This window comes from Mandrillus leucophaeus, unplaced genomic scaffold (assembly GCF_000951045.1).
Source record: "Mandrillus leucophaeus isolate KB7577 unplaced genomic scaffold, Mleu.le_1.0 Scaffold49, whole genome shotgun sequence".
Taxonomy (NCBI): Eukaryota; Metazoa; Chordata; class Mammalia; order Primates; family Cercopithecidae; genus Mandrillus; species Mandrillus leucophaeus.
The window spans coordinates 5,112,520-5,137,930 of record NW_012105253.1 but is presented as its reverse complement, the minus strand read 5'-3'; the positions used below and the strand labels follow the sequence as shown (position 1 = coordinate 5,137,930).

At 37.9% G+C, this 25,411-nt stretch overlaps 1 protein-coding gene across 1 annotated transcript in view; it reads right to left on the bottom strand.

Annotated features, from left to right (window-relative positions):
- DGKI (diacylglycerol kinase, iota) overlaps positions 1-25,411 on the bottom strand; it is a 481,484-nt gene that overhangs the window by 53,479 nt on the left and 402,594 nt on the right. The window contains exons 25-28 of the mRNA XM_011995483.1: positions 21,025-21,094; positions 18,375-18,385; positions 17,378-17,505; positions 14,960-15,082 (exon numbers count right to left, since the gene is read on the bottom strand). Coding sequence (XP_011850873.1) covers positions 14,960-15,082; positions 17,378-17,505; positions 18,375-18,385; positions 21,025-21,094 — 332 coding nt within the window. The remainder of the gene's footprint in view (positions 1-14,959; positions 15,083-17,377; positions 17,506-18,374; positions 18,386-21,024; positions 21,095-25,411) is intronic.

The window sequence follows — 25,411 nt, the reverse complement described above, 5'->3', positions numbered from 1 at the left end:
GAACTAGTTGTTATTAAAGAAACTTGTGGCTTTTTCCACTGTGGCACCACTGCACTGGGGGAAAAAAAAGATTAAGAGAAGATAAATAATAATTAAAACTATATTAAGATATGAAACATTGATGAAAGAAATTGAAAAAGATACAAATAAATGGAAAGACATCTCATTCTCATGTATTAAAATAATTAGTATTGCTAAAATGTTCGTATTTTAAGCAATCTAGAGATGCTATGTAATTCCTATCAAAAAACCAAAGACATTCTTCACAGATTAGAAGAAACAATCCTAAAATGTGTATGAAACCACAAAAGACCCTGAAGAGCCAAAGCAATCTAGAGCAAAAGAACAAAGCTGGAGCCATCACACTACCTAACTTCAAAATATTTTACAAAGCTGTAGTAACCAAATCAGCATGACACTGGCATAAAAACAGACAAGTAGAACAATGGAACAGGATAGAGATCCGGAAAATAAATCTACATGTTTGCAGCCAACTGATTTTCAATAAAGGCTCCAAGAATACATAATAAGGAAAGGACAGTCTTTTCAATAAATAGTGTGGGGAAAAGCAGATATCTAAATGCAGAAGAATGTAATTAGACTCTTACCGCACAGCATGTGCAAAAATCAACTCAAAATGGATTAAACAAAGGGGATTAAAAAATAAGTCTCCAAATGATGAAACTGCTAGAAGAAAATGGAAAAGCTCCATGACATTAGTCTGGGCAATGATTATTTTGGACATGACCTCAAAAGTACAGGCAACAAAAGAAAGAATAGAGAAATGGAATTACCTCAAATTCAAAAGCTTCTACACAGCAAAGGAAACAATCACCAGTGCAAAAAAACAACCTACATAATATGAATTTCCCTCAAAAAACAAAACAAAAACACAACTACCATATGATTCAGCAATCATATGGTAAATATTAAAAGTAAATATTAAAAGAATGTGAAACCAGCATGCTGAAGAGATAGTTGCATTCCCACATTTATTACAGCACAATTACCAACAACCAAGATATGGAATCAACCTAAGTGTCCATCAACATACAAATGGATAAAGAAAATGTGGTATATATACACAACGAAATACTAGTCGGCCATAAAAAGAAGGAAATCCTGTCATTTGCAACAACATGAATGAACCTGAAGGGTATTATGTTAAGCTAAATAAGCCAGGTAGAGAAAGACAAATACTGCATGGAATCTAAAATGTTGATTTCACAGAAGTAGAGAGTAGAATGGAGGTTACCAGAGGCTGGGGCATTTGAGGGTGAGGGAGATGGGAGAGATGCTCATCAAAGTAGACAAAGTTACAGTTAGATAGGAAGAATAAGTTCAGGAGATTTACTGTATAGCATGTTGACTATAGTCAAGGACGATACACTGCATTCTTAAAAAATACTAAGAATAGATGCTAAGTGCTCTCACAACAAAATTAATACTATGCATGGTAATGCATATGCTAATTAGCTACATAATTAATGGTTATATATACTTCGCAACATCATGTTATATACAATACATAATTTTATGTCAATTTTAAAATTATTTTTAAAGAACTAGAATAATAGCTGGGCATGGAGGCTCACACCTGTAATCCCAGCACTTTGGGAGGCCAAGGCAGGTGGATCACCTGAGATCAGGAGTTTGACACGTGCCTGGCCAACATGGTGAAACCCTGTCTCTACTAAAAAAAAAATACAAAACTTATCTGGGCGTGGTGGCACGTGCCTGTAATCCCAGCTACTTGGGAGGCTGAGGCAGGAGAATTGCTTGAACTCAGGAGGCGGAGGTTGCAGTGAGCCAAGATTGCACCATCGCACCCCTGCCTGGGCAACAAGAGCAAAACTCCGTCTAAAAATAAAAACATTAGAATAATATGTAGCTACATATTTATAATTATATACCTATATATTTTATTTTGAATTTACTCTTCCATGAATCTTGATCTGAACATTTGCTGGTGAAAGTATCCTTCCCAATATTAACCCTGCTTATGAGAATATCCATATTGTCTCTAAAATAAAGACAACTTTTCACACTAGGATACACAGAGAAACTTGAAAAAAAGAGAAGTTTTGGGAAAACAAAATGCTATTTAAGATAGAATATTATGTAATTTAACTGGTAAAAATTAAAATATTTTTATACTGAAACCAGCACAGTCATATTAGGGACCCAAAAGCAAAAGTCCCTTGAATTTTTAAAGTCACAAACTTCAAATAAACAAAGAAACAGAGAAAACAAAACAAGACAAAACAGAAATCTGTGTTTGAGGCAGTCAGCTTCAGACGAGTCTCCAGGTTCCCAAGGAAGGAAGTTTGTTCCACTGGAACAGGGGTGTTGTCATGGCAGTCTGAATATATGAAATTATCCAACTAAACACAGCTATAATATCTTGGAATGAATCATTTTATTAGATTAATATAGAGAGATATCACAAATCAGGGCACAAGACATTCAGCACATATTGGCTAGTGGCTGCTGCATTATAGACAGCATTCTATCTAGACTCTATTATCATTAAGACACAAAGAATCTCTAAGAAACTCAAAGATACTTTTTTTAGATTGCCTTCGATCCACAATTTTTCCTTCAAAGCCTCTTATCTTTCAAGTAGATCTTAAAGGACTACGGTTACAAGGCTTAAGGACATTGAAAAATGTGCCCAGTTTTCTACCAGCAAAGAGCAATACATAAAGGCAAATGAGTATTACATTTGGGAAAGCAAAGGTCTTTAAAAAGTATTGCATCTCTTATGATGTTTTACCATTTTTAGTCAATAAACTTGGAACTGAAATAAGGGGTGTCATGACTATTTCAGTCTTTATATCTGGTATAATATACTTTGCAATAGGTTTTAGACATGTGCATTTTCTTGGTAATCTCCATGAAATGATCAAAACTTACAAGCTCATCCTAACACAATATCCTTTTTTACTTGAATAACACTGTCCTGTTTTCTTTCCTTTTATTTTTTTTGACTCTCTTTTTTCTTTTTTTTTCTTTTTTTTTTTTTTTTTTTTCATCTCATGGCTTTAACTCAAAAGCACCCATGGCTTCCCTACTTGGCCCTCCCTCAGAATGGCTACGTCATTTCCTTCTTTGGAGATAGGATGTCAGTAGATTATCCATTTTAGTCTCTCCTAAAGAACAGAGAATAGATTAGATAAATATTGGGGATGCATCTACATGGGACTCTTACTTTCTGTAAAGAATCATCTACAAATGAATGTCTGTCTCCATTCCCAGTGTCCCCAACACATATACCTTCTACTTAACACTGCTAAACCATCACCTGATGGGGAGTTGGCCAAGGGATGGGGCCACCACATTGAGATGGGTGTAAGATAAACATGCAGGACAGGTATGACAGCAGTGTCTGAATAGGCATGAGAGCAGAGATTCATATTCCGAAAACAGTCAGCAGTAGGATACTTCCCTAGGACCACAGACTGTGGATGGAGTAGGAGAGGTGGGAGATACTCATCTAATTCACAGGCCTGACTGAAACAGCCAAGGCCCCTTCATTCTCTGGTTACCATGCTGCAATAACAATAGGAAACAAAGCAGGAATGCTGGGCAAGCTAGACACCGTGCTCTTTCTACACCCTACACAGCACACTACAAATAAGTACACCACTCCTTGTTATGGAGTTCCTGCTGGGGAACAAAGCAGCACACGTATGTCCACACACTGAAAACAACTCACTATATGCATATTTTATTAAATTTCCCTTTCATGCCTGTCTTTCCTCTTTACTGTCTAGCTTTGGGAATGAGAACCACAGCTAAAAGACCACTTTCTATAAACATCAGGTGATCATCCATCCTACTCAGGAAGAGAAAGAGAAGCTCTTTATATCAACTCTGAATGTTCTTTCTCTCTCGTTTCAGTCATTTACTTTTATTTCTTTTCCGCTCTCCTGACCACAGCCCTGAGAGTTTCCTGGACTTTCTCATTTACCTTTGTCACAGTTGGGTGGAATCCAGTCTTTCCTGGATAGAACAGCCTCCCATCATGTGCTCACACTTTTTCCTATGGTAAACATGTAAGAATGTTCATGCCTGGTCAGCATTCCCCAGGTTTGACTTTCCTCCCTGCTTTCTTGAGCCATGATGCTTGTCCTCTGTGAAACTCCTATGTAGTCCCAAATGAAAACTGATTTCCCAGTTGGGCATTCTCTCCAGGCACATTTCAAGAGTCTGCATCACAACTGCAGAAACATCATCTTTGTTTTTTTTCTGTTTTACCATGAAGTGGCGATGCTACACAAATTCCATTTATTTCCTAAAACTGTTGGTAGACAAGGTCTTCACTTAAATCAAGTAAGGAAAGGTATGATTTACTGTACTGTGAAAGCATGGCTACAGATTATCATCTCTGGGCAATAGCTTTCTTCCCTTGAGCATCTCTCAAGGGTGCTTTGCCTATCCTGGAGAACTAGTTTGCCAGGCCTATGACATCATTTGGAGGACCTAAGGGAGAAAGAGCGAGACTACGGATCTATGTCACATCTTCACCATTATTACTTTAGCCCCAAAGCATCTCTAATTAGGTAAAACAGGACCAGAAATCTCACAGCACTGCAAATCTCCATCGACTACATAATCCTCCCTTTGTTTGCTTTTGGTCCTTCTAATTATGAATATTTCTCTTGAAACACTGAACAAAGCACATACAGTAAAAGAGAGCAGGCGAGAATGAGAGTGAGAGATGAAAGTTACAGCAACCACACAGAGTGGCATTGAAATGAGAGAAAGACCAACACATTCTCTATTCAAGTGGCCACAAACCCATTCAGGGAATGCCAAGCAGCCTCAAAGGTAACATTCACGACCAACAGAGGGAAGGGGTGCAGAAAGAGCAAAATGGAAGGAAGAAGACAGAGATGAGCATTGGTGTGGAGGGAAGGAAATAATTTCCAGCATGTAAATAATAAAGGCTGCTTGGTGAGTTCTTCATTTGTTACAAACTTCTACCAATTCCCTTTATTATCATAATTTCCCAGTCTTTAAGACTCTCCTACTCAAATATACGCATTGATGATCCCCGTGTGAGCAGTGCTTGAAATATCTTGTTGTTGTTGTTGTTTTTAAATAGATTCCTATTTTTAGGTATATTTGGCTTTTAGAAAATAGCACTGTTGAGGTTGGGGAGATATTGGTCAAAGGTCATATAATTACAGTTCAGCAGACTAAGTTCAAGAGATCCACTGTACAACATGGTGACTTTGGTCAATGATGATATAACATATTCTTTAAAAATGCATAGGGAGTGCATATTGAGTGTTCTCACCACAAAAATAACTGTGTGATGTAATACATTCATTGATTAGCCAGGTTTAGACATTCAACAATGCACATGTATGTCAAAAAATCATGTTGTACACAATAAATACATGCAATCAGTCAATTAAAAAGTTTAAAAACTAATTTTTAAAAAAACGTTGTTTTACCTTTAGCATTTACAATTCCGTTCTTTCTGTATACCCTCCTCAGTTTGCTGAGTCTCCTGAACGTCTTTCGAGTTTAAAATTGTACTGCCACCTACTGTTAACTTTTAAGAACTGCAACAAAATGAGGGCAAAGGAGTTTGAAATCTGAGGAGAGAGATTGAGGAAGAATGGGCAAAAGTGGACAGTGGACACAGAAAAGAAATAGATAAAATAAAGAGACGGAGTTGGAGAAAATAATGCTTCACAAGCTTATTCATCCTGACAATGTGACCATTGCATTTTAGTATTTTGTAGACAAAATGAAAAAAGAAATAATTAAACCCAGCACAGTTGTGAAGCAATAAAGGATGGGTGGCTTGCCTTTAGAAATCAGTCTCTGCAATATAGTTGCCAGCCCAATCTCTAACACCAGGGTGAAGAAATAGAAAAGGCACATTATTCTAAAATCCAGCCAACGGAGACATACCCGGAGAGCGAGGAGGAAGGGCCCTTTAGAAAAAGCCAAGCTGCCGGCTTTATCCTAGTGACTCTGGGAACCCTGGCCAACAGTTTCTGTTGAGACATAATCCATCTGGATTTTGTGAATGTGGACTTGTTTTTTTTTCTTTATAAGCATAAGTTGAAACATGAGGGAGCTCTGGATTGTGAAGGCAAGTCACATGAGGGCCACGTTTAGTCTCAGCACGTGGGGCTTATAAGGAAGGCACCTCACTTATCTCGTGATCCCGGATATGCAATATCTCCCTGTGGTAACTGAGTAAGGACTCAGCCACAGCTAGTTATTTTTAGGAAATCCAAATAAGGACTTCTGATCCCAGTTTTAGAAAATGGAAGACAAAACTAGGCGGGGTTGGAAGCTGCTTTGGCACCTCTGAAGATAACTGTAACATACCCAAAAGCTTTCCCGACAACATCTCCTCCCATCCCACCCTTCTCAGGAGCGAGTGGGAACAGAATCTAAACAGCGTCTGCTTCCTCCTGACTCTAATGTGTCTAAAGACAAGAGAGTTTCTCACTTATAGATCAGTTCAAGGAGCTCTGTGAAAAAAAATATAATGAATGCAGATAAATCATAGTAATATTGAAAACAAGAAATTAAAATGGGCTCGACAGACTGTGAGAATAATTCAATTACTCCAGTGTTAGATATTAAGAACTGCTATGTACTTAACTCGATTCCAAGAGCTGTGGGAGGCAGTTAACTTATAACATTTCATTTCCACCTTTAAGGAGATTCTAAGGGAATCATTGATTAAGACCAGCATCTCACAGAGTATTGGAAAAAACTGTTAGAGGATTGTTGTTCTTACGTGTGATGCCTGGCACAATCATCCAGAAAAGTTAAAAAAAAAAAGAAAAGAAAAAGGCAGGGGGGTGGGAAATGTGGTCTCTATCTCCCTGATTTCCAAATACATAGTGCTAGCACGGTGTTGAGATATCTCTTGTTCCGATCTTCTTAGAGTTGGGGATTCAGAAGGCCCCAGAAGTACCTCAAAGAAGTCCCATGCCCTATATAACTCCCCAACCACCACCATTTCCAGTACGAAGATGACATCCCTTTCACATTCCTCAACCCCACGCTGGATATGGTAAGTGATTATTGCTCCAAATCCCAGAAACTTCAGATTTGCAGGCAAATATTTTTGAAAGTATTTCAAAATGATCGCTCTTTCATACTTTAGATCTGTTTAATCACATTATTCACCTAAGGCAGATACCTTGAGAAAACAAGAGTTGGTGGAAGTTGGAGAATGCAGCAAATGGACCAACAGTCTATTCTGGAGGAGAGTGCCTGGGAAACAATTCTTCCTTGTCACTTTTCCTATCACTGTGCTCACCAACAGTGCCTACATCTTCCTAGACCCACCATACTTACCTTTTACTTTCTCACTTGTGAAATACCAACATTTCTCCAAGTCAGGCATGCAAGTGCGTCTTTATTATTTTGATCTGTGAATTCCCTGGATCAAGCATATTTATATTCAAATTTGAAATATAGAAATGGAATCTACAGCCTACCAAAAATGGCCAACATTTTACATATTATTTTGTTATCACTATTATTTTGTCATAATTTGATAAGTACTAGGTTTAGTATAGCAATATAAATAGACATGTATCTATTTTGGTTTGACAGAGCGCCTTTTCTATCAAGGGATGTTGTATGAATGGAACATCCTTCCATTCACCCAAAAAGCCTGCCTTGTTGAATGCCTACCATTCTCGGTATGGTGCAAAGTGCTATGGAGACAGAGGGAGAAATGCAGAGTTTGGTCATCCAAGGAACTCACATGCTTTAAAGAGGGATCCAGTCAATACTGCCTCACATTCACAGTATTCCTGAAGTGTGAATAAACATGGCTGCCAGTTTTACAAATGTCAAAAGAAAGCCACTTAACACTAATATTTCCTCATGTTCTAATCATTGGCAAAACTTGGAACTCATGGCAATGAAAGGCGAGAATTTCCTGGGATTATTTCAAATAAAATGGATGTTTAACATTAAAGTAAGTTTGTTTGTTTTTCTTTTAATGTCATTCAAAAATAAGATCTGGTATGCAGGGAATTCTGTTCTGACTCTTCCACTAGCTGAACTTGGAGAGGCAAATTTAAATCCATTTCCTCCGAGTGGTTTAGGGCCTCCATATGCATAACTGATTGAGGAACAATTATAAAAATAACAAAGCAAAATCTCTTATTAAATATTTCACACACCCATAGGAACAGAGTGTTATTATGTGCTTGCCAAATAGACTAACTCACCAATTCATTTCAAACTCGAGGTAAGTCAGGAAGAAAAAGAAGAAGAAAGGGAGACGTATGTCAGCTATCCTGTCTTTTTCCAGCTGGAATGATTATTCGGGGTGAGCAAGATTGAGAGCAGTCAAAGGTAAGTAGGGACGTCAAAGGCAGGTAGAAATGGGACCCAACTATCTCAGTGAAACAGATGCCAGGAGCCATCTTTATCCTGACAGCACTGATTTCATCTCTAAGATACATTTCAGCAAAACCTGCATCCCACTAAGAAGATTAATTTTCTCCCACTTATCTGATTGTGACGTTCAAAGAATATTTCCAAAATCAAAATCGCTGTCCAATAGTCTGTCTTCCTGCTGAGAACCTGAAGCTTTCACAATAAGCACAATTACCCTTTGTATTAGGTTCAGGCCATAACCTAATGTCCAGAAGAAACTGAACAAAGAAAATAGTTGAGGACCAGAGAGGAATGAAGTTATTTCACTCATAATCAGTCTAGCATATCTGAGTTTTCAGAACAGAGGAGGTTTCTGGGCTTTATTTTCTTGATATAGTGATTCAGAATTGCAATTGCAGACTATACTAAAAAGGCCAGCTTTTCAGTTTAAAGTATTATTGGGTGTTTTGATATCTCCAAATAATTTTGGTTGACCAAATTTCCTTAAGCACACACAACATACAGGGATGTTGAACTACATCGAGTGTTTTCCATTATTTGAGAGACATTTCTGGTTTACACAATGAGGAAGGACAAATACTTATCTGTTCATATGTAAAAGATGAAGAAAATACACATAGAACCCCTAAGAAGCCTATTTTCTTTTCTTTGAGGCTGACATTTTCGTTAATTCTTTAAATATTCATCCTTTCTAGAAGTAAAAATGTTAAACCTAAAAAAAGCAGCAAATTCTATTTCATCTTGTTTCCAGAACACTCTACGCATATATCCATAATAGCACTTATTAGTAGGAATTGTAATAATTGGTCTAATATTTCCCCTTTAAATATAAGCTCTTCAAGGGCAATAATTATTTCTTCTTTAGTTTTATATCTTCAGTGCCTGACTTCAATCACTGAAGGTGCCCAATATTGACTTGTTCAATACATGATGGACTGAATCATTTACGCTATTTCTTAGGATTCAAATGAAATCACAAATCAGACCTCACACATTATAGTTAAACATTTGCTAGCATTATCTTTCCTTGTCGCGAGAAATCCTCTGCCAATCATAAAAACCCATTAGTCCTGTGTAGCTGATAGGGTACCAGATACCTGCCTAGACACAGTTATCTGGATTGAATATCTGCCCTCTGTGTGGTTCACTACACTGTTTCCCCTGTGTCTTAGTCTAGTGCCAAGATATTATTTGTGTGACAGTCCGTTTTAGTTCTTTCAGGCCTAGGACTTGGGGACACTGAGAAAAAGTACAACTCTTTCAGTCATTTGGGGGTTTCTTACAAACTACAAAATCTAAGAACCAGAAAAAAGTTATTCTGATTCAGAAACAAAAGCAGTGTCTCCTAGCCCCTTTACCTGCCTGCTCTTAACCCATCTGACTCAGACTTGAGTCAGTCCTTTTCTCACAGAAAACTGAAGAATAATACATCAGAGTTTTCATTCCATGCCTATTTTCTTATCTCATAGATCCTCAAGTGGCAAAATTCTTCCTTACAACTCAAATAGATTTGATCTGCTAAAATTTAAGTTAATTCCCTCCTTATTAATCTTCTGCTAAATGAAATATAGTCTTGTCACTAATCGTGGTGGTACAATTAATGATAAGAGCAAATACATTTCCAGAATCATGTAATTTTAAATAGAACTTCCTTGAACCTTGAAAATATTTTTTTTTTTAACTTAAAGACAAAATCATTATGGTCCTAGCAGTAATAATGTCAGTCAACCACTTCTCACCAATTCATTTCAAAATTGGTTCTCAAATATTCGTTATTATGTTCACAGGTTTTGAAGACACTGTACACATTATGTATCCTACTTTGGAATTACAGTCTTTCCTATAGGACCTGCATATAAGTAGGCATATGTATATCTTTCTTAAAATTATAATGTTTCTAAATGGAAACAGTCCATAAAAATGCAACCAGTTCCAGTAATGATAGAAATCTAATTCATCCTCTTTTTATTAATTGCCTCTCACTCTGCCTGAGAAAAAGGGAGGTTGATGGATCTAAGGGACGATTTTAAAGTTTAAAACCATGGGAAAATGCTGAGAAGATCCAACAGAGCCAGGTCAGTTGCAATTTGGAGGGGAAAGGGCTGCTTGGCACAGAAATGCCCTGAATGACTTGGAAAGCATTGTGGGTATATGGGGAAAGCACTGTGGGTATATTTCTGTTTTCATTACTTTTTTCTTTTAAATCAGACTTCTCAGAATTTTGTCTTATTTATCTTTTCAAAGAATTATTTATTTATTTATTTTGTATTATTTTTTAAAATTTTTTAAAGAGATAGAGTCTCACTCTGTCGCCCAGGCTGGAGTGCAGTGGCGCAATCTCGGCTCACTGCAAGCTCCGCCTCCCAGGTTCATGCCATTCTCCTGCCTCAACCTCCCAAGTAGCTGGGACTACAGGTGCCCGCCACCATGCCTGGCTACTTTGTATTTTTAGTAGAGACGGGGTTTCACCGTGTTAGCCAGGATGGTCTCCATCTCCTGAACTTGTGATCCGCCCGCCTCGGCCTCCCAAAGTGCTGGGATTACAGGCGTGAACCACCGCACCTGGCCAAAAATTTTATTTTCGGTTCATCATCTGTCTGCTTTATTCTCCTTGTCACTGATTTCTCTTGTTATCTTTTTTTTTCTCCCCTCTCATTTCTTTACGCTGGGATTCTTTTTCCAATTTATCAAATTGAATGCTTTGCTTATTTGCACACAATCATTTTTCCCTTGATAAATGAATTTACAGTCCTAAATCGTTCTACGAATACCACGTTAGCAGTGTCTTGAAAACACTAATAAGTAGCATTTTCAGTTCTAAGAACTGAAAGTTTCTCTTTTGATTTCTTTTTATGTAGTGAGTTATTTGGCACTGTCAACAGGGTGTTAAAATTGAAACTTTCCTATCTCCCAAGTTGACTGGGGCCTTAAAGCTTAAAGCAACAGATGCTGATCATACCTAGATTATTACAACAAGTGTTCAGGGCCGTTTCAACTACTCATAAATACTCTAACTGGGAAGGTAAATGTTGCAATATCGAGGAAGCTGAAACTGCATATATATTCTGCAACACAGAAGAGCAGAGGAAGTTTGCTGCATTTTTTAAAATAATAGAATATTAGAAATTAATATCGAAATGGAGAAATAATTTATAGCATATGTATGATGCAATATTCTATAACAAAAATTATTAAAAACCCACATCTATCAATATGAATGAATTTCAAAAACACAATGCTGAGTGAAATGGCAAGTTCCAAAATATATGCATTATATAACACAGGCGAAAACAAAAATACAAGTTGAGTATCCCTTCTCCAAACAGCTTGGGACCAGAAGTGTCTCAGATTTTTGTTTTCTTAGGATTTTGGAATACTTGCATTACACTCACCAGCTGAGCATCCCAAATGCAAATATCTGAAATCCAAAATGTTCCAATAAGCACTTCCTTTGAGCATCACGTCAGCACTTTAGAAGTTTTGGATTTTGGAGCATCTCAGATTACAGATTTTCCAATTAGAAAGACTCCAACTTGTACAAAACAAAACAAAACCATAAAACAATGTTTTTTGTTTGTTTGTTTGTTTGTTTGTTTTTTCCCCAAGATGGAGTCTTGCTTGTTGCCCAGGCTGGAGTGCAGTGGCACTATCTCAGCTCATGGCTAGCTCCGCCTCCCGGGTTCACGCCATTCTCCTGCCTCAGCCTCTCAAGTAGCTGGGACTACAGGCGCCCACCACCATGCCCGGCTAATTTTTTGTATTTTTAGTAGAGACGGGGTTTCACTGTGTTAGTCAGGATGGTCTTGATCTCCTGACCTCGTGATCCGCCCGCCTTGACCTCCCAATGTGCTGGGATTACAGGTGTGAGCCACTGCGCCCAGCCTAAAACAATATTTTTTCCACTACTTTATGTCGTTTATGGCTTGAAAGAAAGACATAATGCAAATATAGAAAAACAACGACATAATAAATCAAGGTGGTTGGTACATGATGGCCTTCTATATAATTTTTACGCTCATTTTGATTAGAACATAGTTTATATATGTTTAATAATTTTAAACTGAAGTTTACCACCATTATATTTTGTTTCAATCTCTTCTTTTAAAGAAAAAAATGCTTAAACATTAATTCTCAGTCATATTTACTTCTGGGTAAGTGTGCAGTTGTATATTTAATGTGCATGCATAGTACCCCTATATTGTAGGATTTTTCACTTTACAAATGTAAAAGAGAAATAGAAACCAAAGTAAACCTCTGTGGCTCTGGTATGCTGACTTTGTATGGTCCCTTTGGGAAGATAGTGTAGGACAACGGAAAAAGCATGGAGTCAGAAGTCAAGCCGACCTCAGGTCAAACCACACTTGTCATCTGAAGTGACCTAAGATAAATATTTTACCCTCTAGGAGCCTCAGTTTACTTATCTGTTAAGCAACGGCTAAATTTCAAAATTGTTGAAAGATTATTTAATTACGATACAAAGCAAGTGGGAAGTATTCCATCAATACTAGTTATTACTAACATTGTTAGTTATTTCCACAACTGCAATTATACCTATTTGTGTCAGAGATGATGTCTGAAGGAAATAAAAAGATATTCTAAGAAATAAATGGACATAATAAGTTTAATAGCTAAAGAATTAATTAAAAAGTTGAGGTAAGGCATCTAGTTTAGTTTTATTTTTAAGTGATTTAACACAGTTTTAATATGCTTGTGTCTTTTCTGAGGCAGGAATTCACACTGAACCTAGTGGAGATGACTTGTCTTTGTTGCATGATGTCTGGAGATTCAGTTGGAGAAGTCTATAGGCTATGAGTGAATGTTTGAATGTCCCTTTGCTTGTTTTCAAAGTAATTTTTCAGGTTTTTTTTTTTTAAGTGTCTACTACTCTAGGGCATTTTAGAATTAAAGTAGTATAAATGACTGTGAAAACTTATAACTGTCAATTGAAGATCAACCAAAAATTAAGAGAAATCCCTAAAAGGATAATATAACTCAAACAAACAGAAAGAGTTGATTTTGACATCTGGTTTTAAGAACCTGGCTATTATGTAAAGTGGCAAATTTATTTGTGATTCGTGGGAAGAATATTTACTATCTTATATATAATTATTTTATTTATCATGATATGTACATCAGTATGTTACATATAGAAAAATCAGGACCTAGAAAACTAGATTGAGCTCATATTTGCTTTGTGGAAACAGACTACATACATGTACAACTAAAATACTCATCTGGTTTGTCTAGGCTTAATTTTATTTCTGTAGCTAATTAAAACTCTAATTTTCCAATAAGTCTGCCCACAGATAAATGGCCACTTTTTTAGCCATCCGTGGGTGGCTGACTCACCCTGGTTCGCAAGCCTCAATTCTGTATAAAAAGGAAATGGAAAAACATCCTGAATTGTAAGCAATCAAAATGCCATCAGAAACTAACAACACAGTTTAATTAAAAAGAAAAATCCATAGTAATTCATTTTTGTTCCTTTCCCCTCTTCACACAAGAAAATAAGAAGTAATACAGAGAAGCAATTAAATGCAGTCTCCTTTTGCCCTCAGGGTGTGTGCCTCGAAACTTTGCCAATGAAATAATTAGCTCCAAATTTCTCATTTTTTTCCCCCTTCGTAATATTGAAATTGCTTCTGGTCTTCCTTCAGAAACAAAGCACTTCCTTTGCCTCTTTAGTTAACCCTAGGCTTCTAAGAATCTTCAGTAATCTCATTATTCTATCAAAAGGCTAAGGCTGTGTGGTTACAAGGCCATTGTCACTATTTGATTAAGATCCGAGGTAAACTGAAAACCAGTCTAATTTCATGAACACACTGGATTTGTATAACCTCTGAGATGGACTGATTGGCCTGAAATTAAAGAGTAGGAGCTCATGAATGTATCTGTCACCAGGAAAGATGATAGGAAGGTGGATTCACTGAGCACGAAGGCATCGACACTGCTGTGGAACTTCAGCATGCATCCTACACTCTCACCATGATCAGACCTCAGAAGAAAGCACATGTATTGTTCTGATCTACGAACAAATGCTTTACTGCTTACCCACAGAGACTGCAATCACAACATGGTCAGCACGCAGCTTTAGCCAACAAAACCACGTAGCAATATTGGGTAGAGCACAAGTGCACAGGCTCAGGACTGAGGACCAATGAAACAGCAAGATAACGTGTTCACAAATGAAAAACCACGTGTCACTTTCAAGCTACTCATGATCACTCTCATGCATGTCTTTATGATGTGGCAAACAGGGACGTCTGAAAAACGCTAGACTCCAGTAAAGAAGACCCTGGTGAGGTTTAAAGTATGGGGAGGTCCACATGCAAAGGGTTCAAGGTGGCTCAGGAGCAAGAGAAGGTGGAGCTCCAGGAAGAGTCTGTGGTAGATAAAAGTGAGCAAGTTGCATGGAATGTCAAACACAGAGTAGCACCTGCACGAGACAGCCTGAACGCCATTGAAAAGAGAATCCTGCCCATTGGTGCACAGCCCACAGTACATCCTCTCCCAGCAATCACAGTGGCACAGAGGAAAAGAACAGCGAGAGGACTCTTACTGTAGCACGCGGGAGTGGCTGAGATCTTTCAGATCTGAGTCCTCATAATAGGGAGCTATCATCCCCAGCCCACTGTCACTCAGCATGCGTTTCCGCAGGGCAGGATTCCACCAGTCTGAGATCCTGAGAGAAAGAAGGGCACCAGACAGTTAAGCATTCAAAGTCAGCCACGTGACTTCATCTCCACTTTCTGAAGATGAATCTTGCCTGTAAATGTGAGAGGCAAAATTCATCTTTATGGAATGTTTACCAGATACTACATATTTATTATTTCATTCACTTATCTCAACAATCATGAACTATTTGTATGATTCTGTCCCCTTTACAGATGAGAAAACTGATTTTCAAGATTAAGTCATTTTAAATGTGACATGAATAAGAAGTAATAGACCTAGTGTGGAAATGCAGATTAGAAAATAACAAAGTCCATCCTGTTTCACTGCTTCCCTGATCCTGGTTTAGTTCTGGGGAGGCAACTGGCGAGAAATAAGAAAGGCACTGACTCAAGTCCTGGTGGATTTTCAGGCTCCTTTATTTTTGGAGCTAGAGCTAACAGAGGTCTAGCCAGGCCAAAGCAATTCCTTTTGGCCATTATTTGACATGAAGAAAACGACCATACAAAAAATTAGCCGGGCATGGTGGCGGGCGCCTGTAGTCCCAGCTACCCGGGAGGCTGAGGCAGGAGAATGGCGTGAACCCAGGAGGCGGAGCTTGCAGTGAGCCGAGATTGCGCCACTGCACTCCAGCCTGGGCGACAGAGCGAGACTCCGTCTCAAAAAAAAAAAAAAGAAAGAAAGAAAACGAAAAAGAAAAAGAGAATGACCAAGTGAGCAAAGACCAGGGCAATTTGGCAGAATGGACTTTCTCCTTACTAGATCAAGAGCCAGAAGCCAGGTTAGGTGGGCTAACCTGGCTCTAGCACCTGCTGCTTCTGCAGTAGGATAGAACATTCTACCTTCTTTCCCCACTACTGATGAGTCTGACGCATGGATGTGCCCTGCGAAGGTGGCCTTCCCCACCACCTTTGGAGCTCCCAGGGGTGCATCAGGCTACCCCTTGTGCCTGTCAGCCTTCCCTCATGCTCTGACATCGCGGCTCTAGCTTCCTGAGAACAGCTTTCTATCTGTTCTACACAGCCACTTGTGGCCTCTCTTGTCTCCCCCCAGACTTGGTACCTACTGGACATCAACTGCCCCTGGCAGAGTGAGAAACCACTCACAAATAGCAGCAGTGAAGCAAAAAAGTGAAAAAAAAGTAAATCAAGTGACAAGGGGAAAACAGGGATGAAGATGACATTGCAGTTGTGCTAGCCTAGTGGCCTGTTTATTCATACTGTATGATGATGTGTATACCATTTGCATTAACTATCTGGGTACATTGTGTATGGTTTCTAGAGCAATTCTTATTTCAATAATTCAGGCCCCATAGACCAGTAAAACACTAAATTTCACAAGGGCAAATATTCTTATCTGTTTTTATTTTTGTACTGTTATTCCCCAAGTGCTGACACTAAGACCTGGCACACAAAATTCTCCAAATAAATAGTTTTGAATTACTGAAATAACTTAGAAATATTAATTATGTTTTGGTGGTGGAAGATGGTCATTAAATGCATGGGCTCTGGCATCAGGCAGCCCAGGACTGTATCTCATTTTTTCTACTTATTTTCTGTGAAATACTAGGCAAGTAACATGACGCTTTAGGTCTCAATTTTTTAATCTATGAATTAAGAATAATTGTTCCAAATTTTCAAGGTCACTGTGGAATGATGATGATGATTACTATTATTATAACATTCTATTTAATGCGTGTTTTAAAAATGCCAGGAATGACTTTAAGTGCTTTATCTGTATCAATTCTTTTAATCACCAAACAATTCTCTGAGTGAGGATTATTATTATTTGTATTTTACAGATGAGAAAATAAGCACAGAGCACTTAAGATGATTAAGTCACTATGAAGTGGTGGTAGAAATAGAAGAGAGACACAGGACAGAGCTCCTAAAAAGTGCTTGGTACATGATAGTTACTATACAATCTACATGTCTCCGGCAGCCTGGAAATAGCAAAGAGGAGGAAGAGGAGAAAAACTGTCAAATCACCTGTGTCAATTTTTAATGTAGATAACAGAGTTACTACAAACGTGTAAGCACAAACACAAGTACTAGTGTTTTCTAGGTTTGTTAGGAAGAGTTGCTGTGATGGAGAAAGAAGGCTTGGACATGGTGCAAATCTGGTTTTGTGTTTCTACATGGTCATTCATAAGACAGACTTATAATAACCACTCTAAGGAAATCCAACAAGAAAATCTACATTTAAAAATCATTTGATGTCATTAGAATGATGTCAAGTTCAAAGGCGAACCAGACATGGATGTCACCCTGAGGCCAGCCTCACAGGCAAGGAGAGACACACTCACCCCGAGGCTTGCTCCACCACCAGGTCAGGCATGCCCGGAGGTGTCCCCGCTGGCTGTGACACCACCATATCTGGGTCCAGAATAAAAATCTCATCTTGGGAAATCTCCATCACAAAGTGCAAATGTTCCTAAGGAAGAACAAGAAGTCTGTTGCATGAAGAATAACAAAACAAGTATTCTTGATCTCGAGGAATAATGAAATTCTCCAACATGTCAAAGGATCACAGTGTGTTGTCAGAGCTTGATCAGTTGGTGATCCTCCCCAAAGCTGCGCTATGGCAGGCAGTGGGAGATGGGGAGAGATGAATCCCCTAGGTTCAGGATTTCCAATTAATCAGGATTTTTTTTAGGTATATCTAGAAATGGTCTTGCCTCATCTTCCCAAATACTACTAGAGAAGTGACACCCACATACCATTGACCCAGTGAGAGTGTGTGATAGCCTGGACTTCCACCCCATCATCTGGTCAAAGCTAAGCAGCATGGTTAACATCTTTATCATTAGGTTCAATACTGTACATGTTTTTTCTAGGATAATTCAGATAATGGGAGGACTTCTTAACTTGGGCAAAACCATATTTTTTTCTCATCGCTGACCTCTAGGGATTGGCGAACTGAAACTAAGTAGTCTAGTTATATACTTGGGACCTCAAACTTCCTAAACAGAAATGAGCTTAAAAAGACATACAAAATTTGGCTAAGAAGGAGTAAAAATATCTTTGTGAATGAAAATTTGCAGTATAGGCTGGTGATAATGTCTACAAGTCAACTTATTTCCTGTACTCATTTGCAAGATCAAGCCATACCATCTTGAGTCCATAAATCATAAAACATGTGAAGATAAATAAAAGATTCATAGCTTAGGTTATGAACACCATTCCAAAATTTGTAAGTGTCTCAGTGTCTTTTGTTAGAAAAATTTATGAGATTAGCTACCAATAAAGTACATTAACTTGGGAATTTTTCACTTTTACAAGCAGGTTGGAAAAAAAACTTACCTGAGATCTGTCTATTCGATAAAAGCGATCAGCAGAAGTTGCTAGGGGGAAAAAAAATGCAGATGGCATTCAGAATGTTCTGTAATCTGGCATCAAATTTACAACCTTCTCTTCGACTAAGCCGGTCAAAACCCCTACATGATGGTCGTGCTAGTCTCCTGGCCAGTCCCTAAATCTATTAAGAAAACTTCAGCACTTCCATGCCTCTGCCACTGCTATCCTAAGGCTTAGAAAGCCCTGGCCATTGCCTCTGCCATCTAAATCAAACTTGTCTTTAAAGAACCAGCTCAAATGCTTGTGCTTCTGTAAAACCTTTCTCAGTCCCAACCTCCCTACCCCAGACAGAATGTATTGACCCTGCCTCCATGCACATTTACATTTTTTAAAACTTCTTATACAGACTATCTTCACAGATAACCATGAGACTAAGAGACTTTGCCTCTTTAAAAATCTGTTTCATTTAATCTTTTATGCCACCTGAAATTAGCACAGGATCTTAAAGAAAGTCAGGAATTGCTATGTATTTATTAAGTAAATAAAGCTAGAAAAAGCTACGGTTACGTAGACTTCTGAGGGAAGTGACTGCCCATTTTGGAAAACGGCTTGAAGATTCAGGCCAGGGACCATATGTGGTCTTAAATGAATCATTTCACTTTCAACCTGCATCCTTGGAGCCATGTCTGAAGGAAGCCAAAACAGCAAAAAAAATTATTTAAGCATTCTCTAAAAGAGATTGAGCTGCATCTATGGTATGAGAAAAGAAAAAAACAAAAACCCTAAATTAGAAATTTTGGGTTTCTAGAAATTATTTTAAATATTCTTAATATTAGAAAGAACTATCAGCTGCACTTCAGGAAGCTCAGGTGGGAGAACTGCTTGAAGCCAGGAGTCTCAGACCAGCCTGGGCAACAAAGCAAGACTTCATCTCTACAAAAACAATTTTGTTTTAATTAGCTGGGGATAGTGGCATGCCCCTGTGGTCCCAGGTACTTGGGAGGCTGAGGTGGGAGCATTGCCTGAGCCCAGCAGTTCAAGGTTGCAGTGAACCATGATCATGCCACTGCACTCCAGCCTGGGCAACAGAGTAAGACACCCATCTCAAAAAAAAAAAAAAAATCAAACCAAAAATGACGTGCTTCTCACTTACATCTATCTAACAAAACCCAAATATTATAAATAGATTTTCTACAAAACAAACAGCACAAGAAAGAAAAACTCAAAATGCTAGTAATTATTTTAAATTCACAAACACTTAATGAGTAGCTTCTCTCCAAAGGGGACTGAACTAAGAAACCAGCCAATCATCGTCCCTGCTCTCTAAAATCTAAGAATAGAATAAAATCTGCCTTGGAGAAATTCACTCTATTTTGTTCTTTTAAACCATGACTGCAATTACCTTTCAAAGGTTTTTTTAATAAACCTATGGAGTGAAACTACATCTGGGTTAAGACTGTTAGCCACAACAGTTGTAGTTTTATCTAAGACTTTAGATAGAACATAACACAAATATTTTCATAATTTTCTGAAATACATGTTGTTCCTCTGCAAATTCAGGAATGACAAATGATTATGTTTCTCATTGCTATGGAATAAAGAAGCTGGAGGAAAGTCCTCAGAGGCAGCTGACGAGACATTAACAAAAACTTGCGTCATGATTTATGTGGGTTAGATCTCATATAAATACAAGTGGCCATCTTCATAACACTAGAAAAATATGCCTATGGCATTTAAAGTGTTCTGTGATCTGGCACCAAAGTTATAACCTTCTCTTCCACTATGCCAGTTAAAAACCCTTACATTGCAGTCATGCTAGGCTACTGGACAGTCCTTAAATCTTAATAGATCTCTGCTGCTGCCATCCTAACGCTTGCTCATACACTCACAAATCCTGTCATACTCATATTCACGTTTATATCCTCTCAGATGCTCACCCAGATAAACAAAAACGAGGTCTACAATGAAAACCGTGTCTCCATATTAACAAGAGAGAGAATGAGTAGTAGATACACTGGGTAGTATGTAAGCATGAATATACAGAGGTGAGAAGGTATGCAATATGGGTAATTGGATAGAAATGTAATATCAGGCAACATCTAGGAGACAGATATTTGAGATAAAAGCAGACTCATTAAACAACCATAAAATAACTAACATGTTATGCATGCAATATGTCATGCTGATCCAAGCAGATGTGAATGCAACTGAATTTTTCTACCTTTCTCCAGAAATGTATACATCATACTGCAATAATGGTCTCATAAAAATAATATGAATGTTCCATAAGATGCAAACAACATAGAAATTAGTATCCATCCTGTGCTTATAGAATCCAGCTACTGGTCTGAATTAATTTAAGGCAGGCAGTCGAGTTTTAAGAAACGAGGGCTGATGAAAAGGAAACATCAGTCTGAGCAACTTGATGCTGAGTTCAGCCAGAGTTAACCAAGCTGTGTTGAGGGAAATAGTTGCAGGAAAGGACAGTGCAACATTAGTAGGCCCACATTGTTCCGCACGCAAAAACCAGCCATGTGGAGTGACAAGAAAGCTTTCTGAATAATCTTTTGGAAAACTAGAGTCCCCCCTATCAATTGATGCCTTGCTCTTCAACTTCCCCAACTCCCATGATACCCACAAGAAATGCAGAACTCACCATCTAGGAAGCACCACCGAGGGGAGAGCCTCTGTGCTGAGAGAGCCCTGGGGAAGGAGGTTTCATGGTCCTGGAAAGAGACACACACATTCTAGTGGCTCCATTTCAATAACCTGATTGGCTTCCCTCACTCAGCATTCTGCCATCCTTTCCTACACAAAGCACTGGTGAGAAGACCAAATCACATTTTGTTTTCTCTAGGAACAGAAAGAAGGGCTCTGCTTTGAAATTCTTTCACATAGAAATTTTAAAAATAACTCCCTCATAAAATTACCAGGAGGTTTTCAATTATTCCATTAAATATTTTCTATTTTCCATTAAACATAAATAATCTATTTTAGGACATTTACTTCTTATGAGAATTTCTTTCTTTCCCTTTGTGAAGCCAAGGAACGAGTGACAGCTGGCTGTCATTGACACCTAGGTCTAAGGCACTGGCACAGAATGAGAATGAATCAAACATTGTCTACTGGCCACATGGGACATACAGTACGTGAGAAAAAGCAGCAGCGATCCATACACAGGGGCTGTTCATCTACATGGAAACAAAATCAACCTCGCACCTTGAGGTCATCTCTAACCTCAGCCTTCTCCACTGAACCCAGTTACAGAGGAGTAGACAAGGAAGAAAAGTAGTGCCAGGTTAACCCATGACAAAATCACTCTGTCCAACACTCACCCAAACTGCAACGTGCTCATTCACCTGAGCATTTTCTAGGCGTCTCACGTCTGTGACCTCCCAATTACCCCTCCCTATTTAACATCAAGTCTGCCTGACGTAACTGCCATCATTCTTTCCTCTGGGTTTGGATAAAAATATGTCTTTTCTCTTCAAAGCAAATCACTTAATTTAGACTCTAGACTATCTTTCTTTCTCCTTTGAACTTTATTTCTGTAGCATTATTAAAATCCACTCATTAATTCTCCTGCTCTCAATAGTTCCCTCTCTTCCAAAATATATTTCCCTCAGCTGATCTTGTTATATCTACTTTTTATTGCTATTTTATTTATATTTTCTTTTTTGAGACAGGGTCTCACTCTGTCTTCCAGGCTGGAGTGCAGTGGTGTGATCATGGCAGTGCAGTGGTGTGACCATGGCTCACCATAGCCTTGGTTTCCTGGCCTCAGGTGATCCTCCAGCCTCAGTCTCCCAAGTAGCTGAAACTGAAGTTGATATATCTTTTGAAAATCTTCTTAAACTCTCCTTTCTTGCCCTTCCAAACTCCTGAAGCTTATGTTTATTATCTCCTGCTCCAAGTCTCACTTACACGCCTCAGACATGACCTCTAGAAGCCTGGCCTCTGACTTCCCAGGCTTCAAAAAACTGCCCTTTCAAGAGATTGCCAGGACTGGCTTGCTTCCCTGATTTACTACAATTCTCAGTTCCCAAACTTCCTTGAAGTCTCAGAAGCTTTTATTTCTTATAAAGAATTAAGGCTATATCCACGAAACAGAAGAGAGAACTGGCAGATTGAAAACTGAAAGGATTTTCTCTCTCAGATTACAAACTTTTAAAAATTAAACATTTTCTCTACTAAGAGAAGCCTGCCAATGATAACTGGGGAGGAAGGAGAGCACCTTCTAGTTTACAACACGTGATTTGGAGCATTCTAGCCCTGGTTTGCAGTGGAATTGAAATCACTGACAGAAATGGGACAAATGAGGGAGGCCAGGTCTCTGAGGGGAAGACACTGGGAGTCTGGCCCTTATTAGGGATTTGAAATGTTCAAATGTAGGGAGCAACATTGGGGTGCGACTGTGCAGGCAGCAATAAAGACGTGGCAGCTGAAGCTGCAGGTGTGGATGATCTTGTGTGTACAGAGGGGACAGGAGAAGAAAACAGGAATAACACAGAAGAAGTAATAAGGACCCAATCAGAGGTTGTACTGACTTTCTTGGTAGTTACTCAACACTCCCTGCTGCCCTACTTGATCCTCAAATAAAGCCTGGGCTTAAATCACTTGTTCTCAAAGTGTGCATCAGCTGGAAACTTGTCAGAAGCACAAATTTCCAGGGCCCATCCCAGGTCTACAGAAGCACTACGGGTGGAAGCCAGTAATGTGTTTTAACAAGCCTTTCAGATGAGTCTGAGGATGTATGTGAAAGAACCTAACATTACCAAACAAAAGAGAGGTATCTTAGTAAACTAGAAACCTTGAGTGTATGGAGTTTTACTCTAAATGAATTCTGTGAATTAAATAATTGATAGAGGAAAAACTGGTCTCATTCAGGAATGCTACCAAAATCTGTATTTATAAATATAAAATATACCCATATAGCTATGGATACAGAGATACTATGTAATATATATAGAAAAAATATATGTTACATATAGTCTCTCTCTCACTCTATTATATATATATATATATTCTATATATACGTGTATATATATTCCTCTTTTTTGAACTGAATTTTCATCCTGATTGTTGAGCTAAATGAAATCTTGACATGTGCTTAGTAACTATTTATATGAGAATTATGTGTAACATTTTGAGAATTATATTTTGACATGTGTGACATCTTGTTTTAAAGGAACTTAAGGTACTTAATGCATTTTTGTAAAACAGATAAAGCTGCTGATGTCTCTCAGTTGGGTGAGAAATGTAATTATCGACCAATAAATTTGGAAGTGATTCAAAATATTTAGTGGCAACTATGAAAGCTAATAAATAAAGAGATTAAACAGAAACAGGATTATCTTCTCTATGAATAAAGGAGCTAAAACACAAGGACCCTTTCTGCATTTTGATGTTGAATATGCTGCAGAGGACACTATAAAAACATATCCTAATTTCCCTAGGTAAAAATCATACAGGAATGCCTGATTTATCATTTTAAAAACCTAAGGATCCATCACACTATCTCTAGGCTATTCTAACTACAGAAAATTGGATGTTATTTAGTCTAGGTTAATAAAATCCAGATTGAGGCACTGCCTCAGCAACATGACTACCACAGGTTGGTAAGGAAATACAGATGGTGTGTATCTTTTTATGTGCAGGTGGCTGTGTGTCTGGAGAGTTTTATGCCCATACCTGACTTTATTAATGTAGTTCGCTTTTGTTCACTTATTTACTCAACATTTTGATCCATGGATGGAAACTGCAAAAATGTTTGACCTACAGAAACATCTGATATAACTCAATGTTCTTAAAGAGGTTTTGTCTAATGATAACATTATAATTTTGTTTGGTGAAAACACATTGGTCGCCATAAAGCTCTTTAAAATACTTTAATGGGTCCTCAAACAGGTTCAACAATTCTTGAACTCTCCAAAATTGTACACTAGACTTGGTATGTCTGTGGGTATGTTCATTTTCCTGGACAGAAAAACCACTGCTTTCTAGATTATCAAAGTGATCTGAGATTCCCAAAATGCTAAAAAAAAAAAAAAAAAAAAAAAAAAAAGCTATTAATTTAAAGAATCAAAAATTTAGGTCAGAGGTAATTCAACAAAATAAGAAGATACTGATCAGTAAAATGCCTTATGAGAATAGGAATCACCGATTCAAAGTTACTGGTAATTGTAATACCAAAACAACAAACAACAAAAGCTCTCTGAGCTTGTAGCTATTCTCCTAGTAGCGGACTGAAACTAGGTCAATTTCTACATGGAAGAACTCAACTTTTTGCTTATTTCCATCCATGGTCTCTCCCAAGTGTTTGTTTTCAGTGCCTTAGGTTCTTCTACTTATGTTCGTTTTTATAAACAGACAGAGGAAAAATGTATTTATATTTGCCATTGGATGGTATTAATAATTGAAGTTAAACAATACATCATTAATTAAATCTGATTTTAAAAGACAATGTTACTTAAAATAATTGGATACTTTCCTGGTGACCTGAAGATTAAACTGCAATTTTGGGAGTTGTTAGAAAAGCAAAAGTAGAGCTCTAACTTCTCTGAAATGCTTCCCTGAAATAGATTTGCACCCTCTTCCAACTTTTTTGAAGCTCTTTCCACCTTGTTCGTTTTTAAAAAGTGAGTTCTTAAAGAAAAGCTACTCACATAATAGGTCCTATGTTAAAAGTCATTTGAATTCCAATGAAAAACTGTAATTACAATCTGGGTAGATTCATAATGCAATTAAACTACTTATTTAAAAATTCTACATATATAAAATGTACAAAAGCATCAAGTCTCAAAACAATTTGCTCTTGAATCTAGTCCATGTACATATCTATGCAGATGAAAATGCTTCACCTACATTGGACACTAGAAATTGGATATTTTTTTGAAGTCAGTGTTAAAATGATGTTCCAATGTAGCAGATTGACAATATGCAAAATATACCTACAAAATATGCCAGCAATCTGTAAAATAAGCAACAAGAAAATCCAGGTATGAAGCACAATTGGGTGCTGAAAATATATCTCAAAGATCCGA